The sequence below is a fragment of the Miscanthus floridulus genome, chromosome 10 (genome assembly GCF_019320115.1).
Source record: "Miscanthus floridulus cultivar M001 chromosome 10, ASM1932011v1, whole genome shotgun sequence".
Lineage (NCBI taxonomy): Eukaryota > Viridiplantae > Streptophyta > Magnoliopsida > Poales > Poaceae > Miscanthus > Miscanthus floridulus.
The window spans coordinates 133,950,469-133,968,285 of NC_089589.1; the positions used below are offsets into that span (position 1 = coordinate 133,950,469).

The 17,817-nt window shown below is 45.3% G+C and overlaps 2 protein-coding genes across 2 annotated transcripts; both read right to left on the minus strand.

The window, feature by feature from the left end:
• Positions 1 to 1,157: 1,157 nt before the first annotated feature.
• LOC136489711 (RING-H2 finger protein ATL39-like) lies at positions 1,158 to 1,691 on the minus strand. The gene has a single exon (XM_066486275.1). The coding sequence runs from the start codon at positions 1,689 to 1,691 to the stop codon at positions 1,158 to 1,160; it is 534 nt and encodes a 177-aa protein (XP_066342372.1).
• A 2,961-nt stretch (positions 1,692 to 4,652) lies between these two features.
• On the minus strand, positions 4,653 to 6,981 carry LOC136489712 (pumilio homolog 1-like). The gene is made up of 7 exons (XM_066486276.1): positions 6,476 to 6,981; positions 6,240 to 6,381; positions 5,976 to 6,083; positions 5,522 to 5,734; positions 5,086 to 5,397; positions 4,827 to 5,001; positions 4,653 to 4,687 (listed from the first exon to the last, which is right to left on the minus strand). Exons 1-7 carry the CDS (start codon positions 6,979 to 6,981, stop codon positions 4,653 to 4,655), a joined length of 1,491 nt encoding a protein of 496 aa, XP_066342373.1.
• Positions 6,982 to 17,817: the final 10,836 nt, after the last annotated feature.

A 17,817-nucleotide genomic window follows, 5' to 3' on the forward strand; every position in this document is an offset into this window, starting at 1 on the left:
TTGGGATTTATTTATATAGCCCTAAGACTACTCTTAATAAACCCCATAAGCCCACACGGCTCCAAACGGATCTGAATCCTTACTAAGGTGCAGAGGAGCCAGTCATTGAGTCACATTGGCTTTATCGGCTCCTAGTTCATTTTTATAGTAGAGAAAAAATGACTCTTATTACTAAAGTTTCCTATTGACTATGACAAAAGTGCACAAGATGTTTGATGTAGCCGTCCTGTCGTCAAAATTTTGTCTGGGATTAGGGTTCAAGTGAAGAGCTTGGATTTGGTTTTCCAAATCAAGTCAGTTGCAGTGGAATGGTTCAAAAGATCCAACAAATTGGATTTGATATGCCCGACTTAACGGTGTATTCCCCATTCGGAGTCCATTTTCAGGTAATGGAGTCCTCTACTACTGGCCAAATCTTGGAGCCGGATTCACTTGGAGATGAATTCCTCGAGCTGACCAGTAGCATTAGTTATTCTACAAAGTAGTGGTCAGATCCACAGATTGTTATGTGGCTATTGGGAGACATATTTGTTCTTGCGTTTAGCTAGGCTGTATAAATTTCGAGCCAAGGTTTATGGAGCCCTTCCATGGAGCCAACTGTTATGCTAAAATTTGGCCATTCTTCCATTACCCACAGTGACGTAGATAAGTTGAAAAGTAAGCCATCGGTGATGTCACCAAGGATTCCCATGCCAACCCAAGGTTTAGAGTTAGTTATCCATTCTAGCGAAAGCCAATGTAACGTCAAAGCACTTAGATACACTCATATATAGAGTGACTGAGTATGTTATATGTATATACGCTTGTACTCCATCTCCGTTCCAAACTGTAAATATTTCTTGCTTTCTAGGTGCATATCTTTTGACTATTGCTATGTACCTAGCTAAACATTATGTCTAAATACATAATAAATTCTATGCATCTAGTAAAGTCCGCAGAACTTACAATTTGGAACAAGGGAAGTAAGTGAGTATACATTTATATCTATGAGTGTGTTTGCGTTTTTTTAAAAAAGAAAAACAGAGTAATGTCCTTAAAGAAATAGTTTGAATTATGAAGCCATTAATTAATTATGAACACATAAGAAAGGCAGTCAGTACCAATAATAGGTACACGAAGAGGCCAAGTTAAGCAGGGTGAGCAGACGGAGGACATCACTAGGCCACAGCGGCAGGACCGACGAGCGGGGCACGGCAGAGCGGGCAGGTGTCGTGGCCGCGCAGCCACTCGCCGACGCAGGCGGCGTGGAAGTAGTGCATGCACACAGGCAGCACCCTGAGGACCTCGCCATCGGCGAGCTCGGCCAGGCACACACCGCACGAGCCCTCACGCCACCCGTCCGCCTTCTTGTACATGCACACCAGCGGTGGTTCGGCTGGTCGCACCGGCGACACCACCTCCACGGCCGCGCCGGCTACCGTCGATGATGGTGCCCTGTCGACCCAGCCTCCAGCTCCGCTGCTCTGCCGCCGCTGACGCACTCTGTTCCCTGGTCCGGCGACGACATCCTCCTCGTCGTTGTCCTTGTGGACCCAGAAGCAGAGCAGCCTGAGCAGCAAGACGACGAGGATGAAGACGGGGAGGGCGATGGCCACTGTCTTCTTGAAATGCTCCTCGTCGTCCGTCGTCTGGCTGGGATTATTGCGGTAGTAGTACATGCTCCCACCGCCATTGTTTTTGTGGTTGGCCATCGAAATGAATGATCGATCACTGGCCGGTTTAGTCGCCTAATGAAAGTAGACTACATGATGAAGGTTTACTGGATGGCGTCGTCTTTTTGTGGGCTGCTGGGGGTTGACGACACTAACGATAATTGTTTCTTTGTTGCCGTCGATGGATCCATCCCCAAGGGCTGACAATGATGGGAAAACTGCTATGTACGTTCTCAAAGAAATTCTATATGATATATATAATGGTTTCTCCTTTTCGTTAGTAGCTACTCCGTGTTTATTTACCACCTTTGTCTTACTAATTAATGACAGAGGATATGACGATTTTTACTTGCATAAAGATTATTTAAGAAAGTTTGCATGAGGTTGATCATTGATCAAGGTCAGGACCATTGTTGGCTTAGGGTTTGATAAGAGAAGGGTTAGGAGGTGTCACGCGCCTAAATCAGGGGCCAGCACCAACCCCTGACCCCCTGAGTGCGTGGTAGCAAGGGCGCACGGCCAGGGCCGCAGGCCACCACCGCTCCACCAAATTCCCAACATCCAAGCAATTCAGAGTAAATGAAGGAAAGTCAGAAAAAGTAGGAAAATTAGTAAGAGATTTGTTTAATAAAATAGATTACAATTTTGTTAGAGAACTAAATAGTTACTTGTAATGAAAGCATTCCAGAGGTATAAGGACACTTTTTATAAAATTAGGTTGCTTGAGAGGCAAGTCTCGTAGGGACTATAAATATAGGGGCATTGTAACCATTCCGATCGAGCAAAGAAATATCTATTCCCCTACTCCTTCTCTCCTCTCTCCTGCGCTGCCGCCCCTTCCCTATCTCTCTCTCTCGCCCATGCGGCCTGACCATACCACACGCCGCCACCCCTGCCCTAGCACACCGCCGCCAACTCCTCCCCCACGCTCGGCGCAGCAGCGCCGCCGCCCCACGCCGCCACCGCTCCACTGCCCAAGGTCGCCCAACCGGCCACCACCGAGCAGGAGCGTGACACCTAGTATCCGTAGACAAATCAATCCTCGCCACAACATCTTCATGACGACAGACAACAACATGGGATCCAGGGGCAACAACTCTGACCTCTTAGAACTCCACCAGCTGATCAACAATTTCAGCACCACCATCAGCAGCCAGTTCGAAGGGTACAATAGCATCCTCACCACCACTGACACACGCCTGGCTGCAGTCGAACAGGAGCGTGCAATCGACAATGCCGCACCAAAATCAGCAGTCGAAACAATCGAATGCGCAGCGACAATCAAGCAGTTGAAGGTAGACACAAAGAACGCCATGGATTCTGTAGGTCATGGCTTCCTAGGCTCCAAGATGAGGGAACCACACTCTTCACAATGGTGCACATCATACAGGAAGTGTGCAACAATTTATTTACCCGCATAACCTCCCAAGCGGCTGTAACATCATGACTTCCTCAACAACGACCAACGCCACCAGCAGCGCCAGCAGAAACAAACACCGTTGCAGCCACAACAGCAACCAGCCCCGCCAACAACAACAAAGATATAGGAACGGCAGTGATTCAAGGAAGACATTTCAACCCTGACATATGATGGTTCCACAGACCCAATAGCATGGATTGGATGACTGGACCTGCTTTTCAGAGGACAGCCTTTCACTAACGGCAATAAAATCACATGTGCCGCCCTACACCTAACGGGCGCAGCAAACAGCTGGTACATCCATCTCACCAAGGACACACAATTTCTTAATTGGGACCACTTCGTCACTTCCATCAACAAGGACTTCGGGCACCTAATCGACAACAACAAATTTGGGTCCTCCGCAACAGGCAGTGTAGATGAGTACACCACCAACAAATTCGAAATCTATATGTTGCATGCCAGCATATTGAACGAACAACGATAGATCAACTTCTACATCAACGGGTTAAAGGAACCCATAAGATCTTCAGTGGCCAAACACAATGCCCAGGAATCAGAAACCTACGTCATGTGGGCGCGAGCGCATGAGCAACAAACGACGCAGTACAACAACCGCATGATCAGAACATCAATGCTCCAATAGACAAACAAATGGGCAGCAGCAACCTCGAGAAAGAGCAACATAGGCGCCCTGCACTTCTAGCAACACCCCCTCCAACGGTCACAACACCTGCATCAAGCTACTCGAGAGGAACCTCAACTATGAGCTCTTGCCATGGTTTTTTAAAAAACACCTTAGTAGAAACCAATGATGACACATACTAATTACAGTCCATGAGGCAACAGGCAAGGATAATCGGCCGGCCAAATTTGTAGAAGTACTACAATAGATGATTTAGGTAATTACTAGCAAGTGCAAAATGACCAAACTAGATACCTGATACGCCAAATTAGGATTAATCATCAATACCATGTACCTGCAAGTCTGCAATAATGTGCAACTGAAACCTGCTGTAGTTTTGCCTAAGCCTGATGCCGAACGCGACTACGCCAGCAGCCAAAATAAAATAAACGATGAGTCGAGAATGAACAAGAGGCCAAGGGTGACGACTAGGAACACGTAGCCTGCCCACCGGATGTTCTTTTTTTTAAAAGGTCAGAAGGGGAGTCCCCTACCTATTTTTTGGTATTTTATATATATGGAAAAGAATACAGTATTTACAGTTTACAAGGCTCTCAAAGCCCAAGGGAAAAGGAGAAACAAACATTAAGAAAAATTCTCGCACCGCCTAATGAGGGGGTCCCTAATTTTCTGCTTGGCCTTGATACAGAAGGATTGCCTTTGTTAGCAGAACAGAAGGCAACAGCATAGTGCTCGGAAATCAGATGATTTATTCATTCATCATCTGCTATTCTGCTGGGCGTAGTTAGACTATTAGAGAAGTTTGACTTAGACAAAGCTAAAACAAACTATAATTTGAAACACAAGGAGTATACAGTAATATTAAGAGGCCATGGGAGCAGAAGGCTGACAGGAGAGGTAGGTTCCGTCCATCCTCTCTGCAGTCTTCTCCTCCTCATTCATTGTTCACCCGAAGTACAGGCCTCCCCTCTGCAAGTGCAACAACAAAATCATCATCAGAAGAAGCAAAGACAGGTCAGTGTTGCTTGTTGCTGGCGAAGAGGCAGGAACCTCATCATCAGCATTCAGCAAAAGGGGGCATCAGCAAGGCATGTATATACCACCATACCCTTGGCACTGTGGAGCCTCTCCATGGCAGCGATGACGTGCCTGCCATGTGGGTACCTCTTCAGGTTGTCTGCATTGTTCCTGGCCACGTCCAGCAGCAGGCCCACCTGCTGCTCCTCCGCCGTCACCACCATCTTCTGGATGACAAAGTTCGCGTATGGATTGATCATCATGTCCTGCACACATACACATATATTTTTTCAATCATGTTCTCAGTATTTCCTATATACTAACTAGTAGGAAAATCAGCCACAGGTAACCACGAGATGTTCGAAGTGCTGGCTGCCGGTGTCGCCGAGGATCTCATTTATGATGAGCTGCCGGTCCTCCTGGCTCCCCACCACCAGGCACTTCTCCAACATATTGGACGCAAACTTGTGATAACACATGCTCATCACGCGCCTGTCAAATTTCCTCACTATCATGGACCGAGTGGCCTGGCCTCCATGCTCGAGCAAGTGCTGCACCACGTAGTTTCCGAATGGGTCTGCTGACAGCTTGTTAGCAAACTCGATAATCTCCGATGTCAGCGTGTGGTAAACCTCGGGGTTGTCACAATGGGCCAGCACTTTCTGGAAACAGCAAGCAGTTGGGAAAAAGAACCGAATCAGATCAGATGATGGTAAGTTGAGTTGAATTAGATGCATGATTGCATACAAAACACTGAAAATACAAATAATCGATGAGCAACCATACCTGAATCACACGGCTTCCGTAGGGATGGATGGATAGTGCCTTGGCCCTTCCACAGAAGCTTCGGAAAATGAATTGGATATGCTTCGGTGGCAGGCACTCTACACATTTCTGAATCACATGGCTCGCGAACTGGTCGCGAACACATTTCAGCAATTTGATTTTGAGCTCTTTGGCTATCACAATCTTCTGATCGTGCCCCCCTACATCCAAAGCCTGAAACAAAGAAAACAATTGGGTAGTAGGATCAGTGATACACTTCCCTGCTTCAAAAATATGTCCTTATTAGTATCAATGCACATGACTAAGCAATACATATTAATATGAACACTAAAAATCAGAGGTCATAAAAAAAACATGAGTGCATCCTTCGAAGTCACAGAAATACTGTATATGTACATGTACATGGCTATATAGTGAAAATCATTTCTGAATTAGACAATATTAGCTAGCTCACCTTCTGGATGACTCGGCAACCGTACATATCACGGCTTAGGGGAAGCACATGGCCCATCAGACGACTGATGAGCTCACGTTTGCAGGACTGTGGTCCATGCTCTAGAATCTGAAGGCGAAACAAAGATAATGAATTGGTAATTTAATTTCTACAGGCATGCTCAACTTATGTCCTTGTGCATGTGATTCAGAAATTCTAGTAAAAAAGAAATAATGCCACAGCATACATATATAATATATTGGATCGAGTTGGAGAAACTTAAACCTTCTGGACGGCATGATTTCCAAACACATCAATGGCAAGCATACGGACACAAGGCATGATTTCCTCATAAACCATAACGATCTCTTGAGGCGTTGTCACCTCGATCGCCTGCTGTACAAAGCGGCTCCCATTGGCATCAGCACTGCATGCAAAAGTTGATTAAAGCTAGGAACTGAAGGTAAATCATATATAGTGCAATATTGGAAGGCTGAAAGTAATTAAATTTTTATGCACACCAGGAAGCTGCTACTTGGCCCTTGATGTGCATGAGCCTCAAGGAAGGGTTCGTCACCGGAGCCACCATTTGCTCCTGGTGAATAGAAGGGATCGTATTGTTCAATCCACTAGCTCCATAATTCTGGACATGAGAGGAGCCAGCAGAAGGAACTCTTTGTTGTTGAACAACCGTAGTACTGGTATCTGCCTCCACTAGATTGTCCCCATAACTTGACACCTGAGCATCATGAGCACGGTGGGTGTTTTGCTCCTGGACAACCTGCTGGGGGAGGCTCCTAGAAGTGGTCATGTAAGGGACATTGCAAGCATGAAAATATGCCACATGGACCCCAATCAATTGTTCATATATCTTCATGGCATCCTCGCTCAACGGTGTAGCTTCTTCATAGTCCTCCACATTTCCTGGGGCACCTAATAAATTCTTGTCACCAAAGACAGAAGCGGGGGCAGCAATAGGCACAGGGTTTTCGGTAGTTCGCTTCACATTGTTATCCTGCACACACATTCCTTGTGAAGAAGAGGAATGGATGCCTCTAGGAAAAAATGTTGGTAATTGTCTCCTGGCCTGAATATGGAGACACGGTTGCAGTGTTGCAATTGCCTTTGAATCAACCTGACGAGGAAATTAACAACATTGGTTCAGATGTTCAGTACCAGATATAGTGAGAAACTGAATCTTAATGCCCAGAAGAAGTTCCAGCGTGCATACTTGCTATGTATTACCATGAATGCAACCATGCACACTGCAAAAAGATTCATATCCAGTATAAATCAAAGAAAAATAAGAATCTCCTATAGTACATGAACAGTTCCCATGCTAAAAAAGAGTAAATCCCAGCATCCAATTTCTCGTACTCTTTGCCACGGTACAGGATACAATCATTAGGACATGCATGTATCTTCTCGATTTCTAGCCCCATAGGACAGACAACTTGTTTTGCTTTGTAGGTAGTGGCAGGCAATTCATTGTCCTTCGGAAGCATCTTCTTTTGGATTTTTAGTAACTCTCCAAATCCCTTGTCAGATACACCATTCTTTGCCTTCCATTGCAGCAATTCTAGTGTGGTTCCCAACTTTTTCTGCCCTGCATCACAAGTTGGGTACAACAATTTCTTGTGATCTTCTAGCATCCGCTCGAACTTGATCTTCTCCTTTTCACTTTCACATTCTCTTTGTGCGTCACGAATGACCTGACAAAGATCATCAGCCGGCTCATCTTCTGCGGCTACCTCTTCTTCAGCTTCTCCCATTGCAGTATCATTGAAGCACGCACCATCGGGAATAATATCATTGTCGTCCCATTGTTCTTCTTCACCTTCTTCCATTATAACGCCGGTTTCTCCGTGCTTCGTCCAACAAATATAGTTTGGCATGAAACCCGACTTCAACAAGTGTGAATGAAGAGTCCTTGAGCAAGGATATTCCACCGTATTCTTACATATGGCACATGGGCAGCACATGAAACCGTCGCGTTTGTTTGCCTCGGCCGCACGTAACAAAGAATGCACGCCATCAATGAACTCTTGGGAGCGGCGATCAGCATTGTACATCCAATGCCGGCTCATCTGCATTACATGACATAAATACCATATTAAAACCTAGATCATAATTAATTATTTATACAATATGCGTGCCACCACAAAAGGTACAAATTTATGAAAGCATCACTACAATGTAGACAATCCCAACTACCACTAAAAGAACTAAAGCTAAAATACATTTCAGGAGCACAAGGATTTCGCAACCAATCTCAACTAAAACAGACAGATCCCCCGATTGTGCAACATCTTTGGGCTTCTTCGGCTGGATCACTGCCTCATTAGCCGCCGTATCTGCCTATTGTGCAAGATATTTTTGCACGAGTTCAACATACTCTTCCTCCCAGTAGAAGCCTGAACATCATCCACTGCCATCCCACTGAAATTAAAACAAAAAATTAGAACTTTAATCACAACCATCATGAAAATAGGTATAAACTAACCATAATCATTAAATATGATAAACTAACTCACATTGCAATCCGGACACTTGTAGAAGATACGATCCTTGTTGGGACCCTCCTTCTTCACTCGGTACTCCATCACAATCTTCGTCTCATCATGACACTTGCCGCATGGAATGAGAGGGAGGCCCGGCCTAAGTCGCTTTGAAAACCCATGAGAGGCCGAGGACCCAGAAGCAGTTGCCATCTACTCTCTATACTCATTTTTTAATATACTATAAATTTCTCATTTTATAAACAAATAAAATTAAGAAACTATAAAATTATCTATATCTCTAAACAATGATATTTTTAATGGTCATTGTGTTCTCGTCTTTTACTGTGGCAGGTAAGTAATTCACATGATATTTCCGCAAATTAACAGAAGAATGGGAGTGTACACACATAACAATCGATTATCGTTTATATTTATATATACTACGTTTGGGTACGGTGATTGACAGACTACTGCGACGATATCGGGACGTGTGAATAAATAGCCATCCGTACTAGTTGACCTTGCTTACGTGATCATCTCGGCGAGCATTTCTCCACCGGACGGCACCGTACTTGGCCACGGAAGAGCTCCGATTCTACGAGGAAGGGAACACGGTCTTCCACGACCGTTGCCGCTCTCCCTCATAGAATCAAAGCTCCTCCTTGACGTCCGTTACCGCTCAGCAGAAAACATGCTCGCCGAAATGAACACGGTCCTCTAGTTCAACTAGCTACTTTAACCTTCCTTCATGTAAATGTGCAAGCTTGAAGTGATTTTGAGCCCAAATTGCTTACAAATGAAAAAAACCACAATAAAGAACCATATATATATAGTGAACTTAAGCTCTCGGGCGGGCTTGGGGAGGAAGAAGACGGCCAGCAGGATTTATAGCTCAAAAACATGTTTTAATAAATAACCATCCGTACTAGTTGACCTTGCTTACGTGATCATCTCGGCGAGCATTTCTCCACCGGACGGCACCGTACTTGGTCAAGGAAGAGCTACGATTCTATGAGGAAGGGAACACGGTCTTCCACTACCGTTGCCGCTCTCCCTCGTAGAATCAAAGCTCCTCCTTGATGCCCGTTACCGCTCGGCAGAGAACATGCTGGCCGAGCTAAACACGGTCCGCAAGTTCAACTAGTACGGATTTTCTATAATTTTCTAACTATTTTCTAAGTTTTTCATTTCATAAAAAGTTAAAATAAAATGTTTAGTCGCGGAGTCCATAGAAATGACCATATTTTGACCTAGCAATGCATTGTCAATTGTCATTGCGTTGCATTGCACCCCGGACCGGACTCCGGACAATAAAATACTATGGTCGATCGATGCCGTTCTTTGTCGTACAGTCGCACGGCGACGGCCGACGGACCCGTTCAACCACCAAATCTGTCAGGTCCGGCTGTTCGGGCGTATCGTCAAAAGAGAACAGATTTGCTTCCTATTGCACGGCCTTGCATTGCATCTGTCATACCAGTCGGAGGCACTAGTCCCTATACTCATTTTTTAATACACTATAAATTTCTCATTTTATAAACAAATAAAATTAAAAAACTCTAAAATTATCTATATCTCTAAACAATGAAGTGTGCTATGCATGCTACAAATGAACGGTGAATACTAGTTTTTAATAGCTACTTTAACCTTCCTTCATGTAAATATGCAAGCTTGAAGTGATTTTGAGCTCAAATTGCTTACAAATGAAAAAACCACAATAAAGAACCATATTATATATATAGTGAACAAAATGAGATAAGACAATGGTGAAAAATGAGAGTATGAGATTGGTAACCTTTATAACTGAAGAATCGACGGAGGAATCGAAGAAATCGACGGAGGAATCGAAGAATGGATGGAGGAACAATGGAGGGAGGAACTAGTGCAGTGAGCTTCAAAATGTGCTGAGCTCGGGCTCAGGGAGGAAGAAGGAGATGGCCGGGATATAAAGGGGAGACCTTTAGTCCCGGTTGGTGTCTTCAACCGGGACTAAAGGTCCCTCCCAACGGCTACTGCGCCAGACAGAGGTGGCAGGAGCCTTTAGTCCCGGTTGGAGCCACCAACCGGGAGTAAAAGTCTACCTTTAGTCCCGGTTGGTGGCTCCAACTGGAACTAAAGGTCCCTGCCACCTCTGTCTGGCGCAGTAGCCGTTGGGAGGGACATTTAGTCCCGGTTGGAGCCACCAACCGGGACTAAAGGTATCTCTAGTCCCGGGCGCAAAAAATGCTGGGACTAGAGCCCATTTTGGCCGAGGATCAAAGGTATGTTCTCTACTAGTGCAACTTGCACCGCTAAGAAAAATGGTTTGCTGGTTTTCAGTAGAAAAAAATTGCTTAAATACTGGAAAATCAAGAACAGAACAAAGGTTTTCTCCTTTTAATCTGCAGCGAATTTTTGTAACTATTCTTTCTCTCTAGTGCTAACTTGTAAACATACCTAATTTAGTTTAAGAGAATGCCCAAAGCATTAAAACATTCCATGTTGCAACATTTATTTAGGAAATTAAGAGTATCATGGTTCCATTTTAGCAAGCATAGTTATTAGTTTATTACTATTATTTCTGTCCTGGTGGTTCGCATTCTGGGAAATCATTTTGAAAATTGTAACATTTAATATAGTATAATTCCTGAAATGTCGAGGTCAATGTAGTACTGGAAGAAATATGCTAAATATCTGCTAAAAGAATTTTGTGGGGAGAAATCTGACAAATTCCTTCCCAAAGAATTCAATAGGAGATTATTGCAGCCTTCTTCTCTGGTGAGCTATGAGCTATCCTTTTTCTCTGACGAGGGCCAACTCTGGCGGACTTGGCTCTGGTTAGGGGCGTTAGGATTTTGGGGGTACGACGAGAGGTCGGGGGATTTTGTGGCTTCCCGGCTATATAGTGTTGCTAGGGGATGCTGCCGGCCTAGCAGAGGCGTGGCAGGTGGCTGAAGGGACAGCGATGCCGCCTATCACCGCCTACTGCTGATGTGGTGGAAGGAAGTTGGGCGAAGCCAGCACTGGTGCCGAGGCTGCCTTTGTTCGAATGGTTAGGGTTTGCGGCGGTGGAGGTGGTGGTGGCGCTGCTGGAGGTGAACAGGGATGTAGAGGAGGCGGTGGAGCACAGCATGAAGCAACGACTTCTGGACGGATTTGCTTGGGAGCGTGGTAGCGGGGCAAGGGCTTCAGCGGCTTGGCGCCGCCAAGGCTAGAGACAAAGGAGTCCAGGGCACGCAACAAATGGAGAAAGAAGTGGCAGTAGTGGATTGGGTGGCTCTATGGCTACGGGAAGAAAAAGGAAAAAAGGTAATGTTGGAGAAGGAGATCCGGACCGTCAATTTCATATCCAATGGTTAAAAATCCAACATATCTTTTTCCAACAAAAATCCATCATAAGACATGTAAACGGTCGCTTTTCTTAAAGTAAAATATTGGATATGCATAGCACACGAAACACATGCTGACCACTGAATGCACCACAACGTGTTATGCACCACAACGTTGTTATGTAACCACATTTGATTTCACGTTTTTTATAGTTAAGATTAGAATATATTTTAATTGTCACAAAATAATTGGAAAAGTAATAATATGCATCATTAAGGAAAAACATATATAGAAAAGAAAATAATACAATTTACCCAAATCAACAAGACCTTTAGCTACCTGTCCTGTTGTGTGGCTAGCCTTTTTCTGCGTGGAGCATATCACATTGTTCAGCTGTTTGGGCCAACAACCAGCTCAGATCGGTTTCACATGGGTTAGTAACTACCGAAACAAGCCACAGTGTACAGACCAACGAGCAACGCAGGTTGCTTAATCCCACCTCTCCAAGCCAAGAAGCATTGCTACCCAGCTTATTGTCTATCTATATAAAGTAAAATTAGGGGACAAGCCAGTAACTACCCGGTTGGCAACGCCTAATACCCTCTTGTCAACTGTTCACTACTGGTGGCCGTGGAGCTCCGGCGAGAACCTACAGCCAGTGACGACCACCTTCTTCCCCTCCCCCCACCCCCATGCCCCCTCCCACATGTGGCCATGACGAACTCCGGCAAGCTCCAACGAACTCTGGCCATGGAGCCCCCGCCCCGACATGGCCCGGCTGCCGCTACCGCTGCTAGCTCTCCTAAACCGCCCGGCACCACCTACCCTACCTGCCTCCCCCCGGCCAGCCATTCTATATCCCATCGGATACGGGGAAGAAAGAGGGGGAGAGGCTCGCCAGAATGCTAAGAAGCAGATCTAGGAGGAGGAGGAGGCATACCTCGCCGGGGGAGGAGGAGGCCGCTGGCACTGGAACCCGCCATTGCCACCGCCGCTGCCATGGACGCTGGTCACGGGCATTGCGCAGGCACTTTGGGGCGCGGGCGTGGCCACTAGGGAGGACCTCGCTAGAGTTGGGCGTGAGGGCACGGCTGTCGGGGATTGTTCGCTGGAGATGACAGAGAGAGAGAGGGCGTGCAGTGGGGAGGAGTCGAGCAGATAAGCGCGTGCGTGCAGCGGTGAGGCACTTCTGTTGTTTCATCGTAGGATCGGATCCGACGGCCTGCGCGCTGTGCACGCCAAGAGACGCGAGCCTGCGCACTTGGAAAGTAGCATTAGGGATAAAAGAAAGTAATAATTAGGGAATTTGGTGTTTCTGTTCTTATTTTAGATTGCAATGGTGATTTTGTCCCTACTTTTCAACTTTGTGATTTTGCCCTAGCGATTTTGGAATGAAGCATACGTTTACCACTGTTTCTAAAACCATTAAATCTAGGTGGATTAAATGGCAAGAAAAAAACAGAAAACAAAAGACACCCACGTGAAAAAACAAGATTACCCTCGCCTTATCATTTCATCTGGGCTTCGCCCATTCTCTTCACGATCAGTCATGGAAACACCTGGCGGGTAAGGGTTAGCAATGGGGAGAAATCAGTAGCGCAAGGGAGGTCACAGCAGACAAAGGTGGGCCGTCAGTCCTCGGCATGCGCTCGGCTGGGCCCTGGCGAGCTCGCGACGGTGCACGGATGGACCTGGCATGCGCACGGTGGTGCTCGCGGGCTCAGGGTGGCACGCGGGACACACACACACACACACACCGCCACTGCGGAGGTCTGTCACCTTCTTTGCCACTGTTGCTCCACGGTCCACAGCCATTCCTACTTTCGGGTGGCTGCTGCACCTGCAGCGATGGCGGCGGCAGAGCACTGACACCTTCGGCCTCGTCGTTGTTGCTCCACGGTCCAAGAACAAACCTGCTGGTATCCTGCTCATGGTCCTCCTTGTCACAGCAGAAAAGACGGTGGACACCCCAGCAAACGATTACCATCACCGGGAGGGAGGCACTGAACAACACCTGGTTTTTGGTCTCACGCGGCCATGATGACCATGGTGGGATGCCGGAGTCCTGTCCTAGTGGCTCCTGCCAGTTGCCTGCCAAGGGCGCGGTTGCCCATAGGTCGACCAGACGCTGACTTCCTCCCACCACAGCCGCAGCCAGTAAGAGCATACGCCATGCATCAATTGATCAGGCAGAGGAAACGGCCACGCAGATTGAGATTATCACACAGTTTGAGGTCCACGATAATCTTGCTACCGTGAGTTTGATCAATCAATCAAGAACATAGTTTATATATATGAATAAGCTTACCATTTCTGAAACTCTGAACAAAAATCTTTGTACAATTTTATGTACTTTATTATTTTATAGAATAGGGAGGACCTAAATTGGACAAAGCAATGCGATATAGTGTTACCCATTCCACATTTACCACCTAGTGCGCCAAACACACTACCACAAAACCGAGATTTCATGAGGGGTACAATTTTTCCATGAGAGTGCAAAGCACACTCTCATGAAAATAATCTTTTTCATGTGGGTGATGTAAATCCTGTCGCGAAAACTCATTTTCTTGAGGGTGCTCCGCATACCATCATGAAGTCAGTTGTTTTGCATTTGAGTGCTCCACGCACCACCATGAAGATGACTATCCCGCCACGAAATTGTCTATTTTCATCAGAGTGATCATTTTCATGAGAGTCAACATGCACCACCACGAAATATGGTTTACTGGTTTTCAGTAGAAAAATATATTGCTTAAATATAATACTGGAAAATCAAGAACATGAACAAAAGTTTTCTTTTAATCTGCAGTGAACTTTTGCAACTAGTCTTACTCCCTTTTGCTAACTTGTAAACATACCTAATTTAGTTTAAGAGAGTGCCCAAAGCATATAAAAAGATTCCACGTTGCAACATTTGTAGGCAGCCGGCCCAACCGCCTCAGAGCCTGTATTGAAAACTCCTCCCAAAAGAGTTTGTATAGTTGTGCCGTTTACCTCTGTTTCTAACACACACACACACACACACACACACACACACACACACACACACAAACACACACACATACACACGCACACCGCCGCCTTGTCATGGCAGAAAAGGCGGTGGACACCCCAGCACTGACGAGGCCAGAGGCAGAGGAGGCTGGGGGCGCAACAAATGGAGAAAGAAGTGGCAACAGTTGAATGGGTGGCTCTGTGGCCACAGGAAGAAAAAGGAAAAAGCTAAGGTTGGAGAAGGAGATCTGGACCATAAATTTCATATCCAACGGTTAAAAATCCAACATATCTTTTTCCAACAAAATTCCATCGTAAGACATCTAAACTGTCACTTTTCTTAAAGTAAAATGTTGGATATGCATACACCACACAATGCATATGATGACCACTGAATCCACCACAACGTGTTATGTAACCTTTTTGGGATAAATCTAGGAAAGAAATATGAGCATCTATGTTGAGTCAGTGTTGAACACTAGGGTAGGTTATTGCTACACACGCCTACTAATATATCAACAATGGTTGATGTCTTAGAATACAATGCCACAAAAGAATAAATTCTGATGTGCTCAGAGCTAATAAGTATTAGAACTAGTTGTATTGAATGTAAACATACCCTGCTTTGTCCAAACACTACTACACAAACTTCATCACTGCTGGTTCGTAACCCCTCTTCATGTTTTAGCCAGTGTTTGTAAAAGTGGTCAGTGGTAACAAAGGTTATCACTGCCAGTTCAGAACTGGCAGTGATATCATTTCCATCACTACTTCCAGCATTCGATCCACTAGTGACGAACTGGACATTATCACCTGTCTAGCATACAATCCAGTGGTGATGAAGTTGTACATCACCGTTGGTCAGGAATATGATCCGGCTGTGACGAAGAGCTCATGACCACTATTGTGTTGTTTGTTTAGGCGGTGAGGAAGCGATTTTTATTGCCGTTGCGGTATACGACCCGATGGTGATGAAGAGCTTATCACCACTAGTGCGTCCTTTGATCTGGACATGATGAAGAGCTCATCACCGCTCGTGCACCATTTGATTCAGCTGTGATGTCTTGATCATCACCGCATGTTTTACCATATCACCAATGGTTTATCTAGTGCCAGCGGTAATAATGTATCTTTAGAAAACTAATTTAGATATAAAATCAAGTCCAAGACCTACACAATATACATCAAAATATACATCTGGTTCAAGTCAGGAGTCCCCGACCACAATGTTTCCTCAAGAACATGGGATATAAAGTTTAACACAAATCCAAGCTAAAAACACAAATATATATCCCTATATCAATGCAATGGTCTCCATTCGGATTCAAGACTTGGTCGATAATGAAACCATCAAATTGTTCTTAAAGCGTATATATCTCTATATTAGTAACCTTGGTGAAAATTGTTTTCACCGCTGGTCGGGATATTATTCGATGGCGGCCGATGATGAAAACAATTTTCACCGTCAGTAGTTTGTCGCCCCACTGTGCCCCGCTGGCCTTTGAACCAATGGTGAAACTTTACCCCTGCTGGTTCTGTACAAACCGACAGTGAAAACGGTGCTGCGTCGAAAATTAAAGCTGCTGTAGTGAAAGAAATGTTTTCATCAAACTATATAAGCTTAAAATGCATGGTGCTATTTTACAGGTAACAGTCATTGTTTTTTCCGGACGTAGCATTTTCCCAGATATGAATTCAAGAACTTAAAAATCTATAAGTGCTTGATCGAGCCTTCTACAAGCAACAAAAGAAGAAAACAATGCTCTCTTTAGCAGTATATATATAAATATAGTAGATAAATAGAGATCGAATTATAGAGATAGATTAAAGAGATAGAGATAGAGATAGAGATAGAGATAGAGATAGAGATGTACTGAATTCCTTTTTTTTTAAATGATGTACTGCATTTTTAATAGACATTGTAGTTGGTAGATGACCGTGAACCTCGTGTGAATCTGCCGCATGGCTATCTCATCCTTTGCCACACAATGACCCTACCAGCCACCACAGGAGGGCGTCGGCGTCTGGTGGTCCTCTACGCTGCCTCGCCCTCAACGGGCAACTGGCAGCAGCAGCAGCTGCAGGGGATCGGCCTCTCGCCGGGCGCGAGAATAGGTATGTGGGTGCTGTTCAGCATCATCATCCTGTTCATCGTCATTGGCTTGTGGCGTATGTTGTGCCGCTCCAGCAGGATCTATGATCCCGGACCGCAGATCAGCGGCGAGGGTATTAGAGAATGCCGGCAGCAGCCTACGGTGGCAGCAGACATGGACTTGGCACAGGCACAGGCGCCCGCGCCGGCGCTGGCACTGACGCTGGAGTGCATGTACCGGTCGGCAGACGGTTGGGCTGAGCAGACGTGCTCAGTGTGCATGTCGCCGACGGCGACATGGCGAGGGTGCTGATGCTGTGCAAGCATTGCTTCCACACTGCCTGCATCGAGCCATGGCTGCGCGGGCACGACACCTGCCCGCTCTGCCGCGCTCCCACAACTACCAATGGCGGCCCGAACTTGGGGACGTGAACCTAAGTAGCAAGCTAGCTTAGCTCGTGTAGCCCTCTAGTTAATTTGGTTTTGCGTGTACTAGATATAACATAACAAATCTCCAGCAATAGTTGGCCTTATAGCTGGCCATAGCTATTTTAAACAGTATCAATATTTGTATTGGTGGTGTGAAAGGATCAAATACCGCATCCAAGAGGGAATGGATTGGGCTAATCGAAAATCCTCACGAAATTTAAACATATCGCTTATCTAAATTCACTCTAAAGATGTGTTGTAGTCTAATTGCACAAAGTTTTATACACCAAATTCTAACTTTATACTAACACCACAACTATTCTATGAAAGTTTAGCGCTCGATGAGATCTACATCTTTTCAGTTTTGATTTTTTTTATTTAAAGTTATTTAGAAATAAATATTTTTTTTAAAAATGCAACCATCTTCAAAATAAAAATCATGAAACTAGAATGTTGTACATCTCATCTAGCACTACAACCTTTTTAGAAAAGAAGAATCTTTATGCGACATAATACAAGAAAGATACGCTTTTGC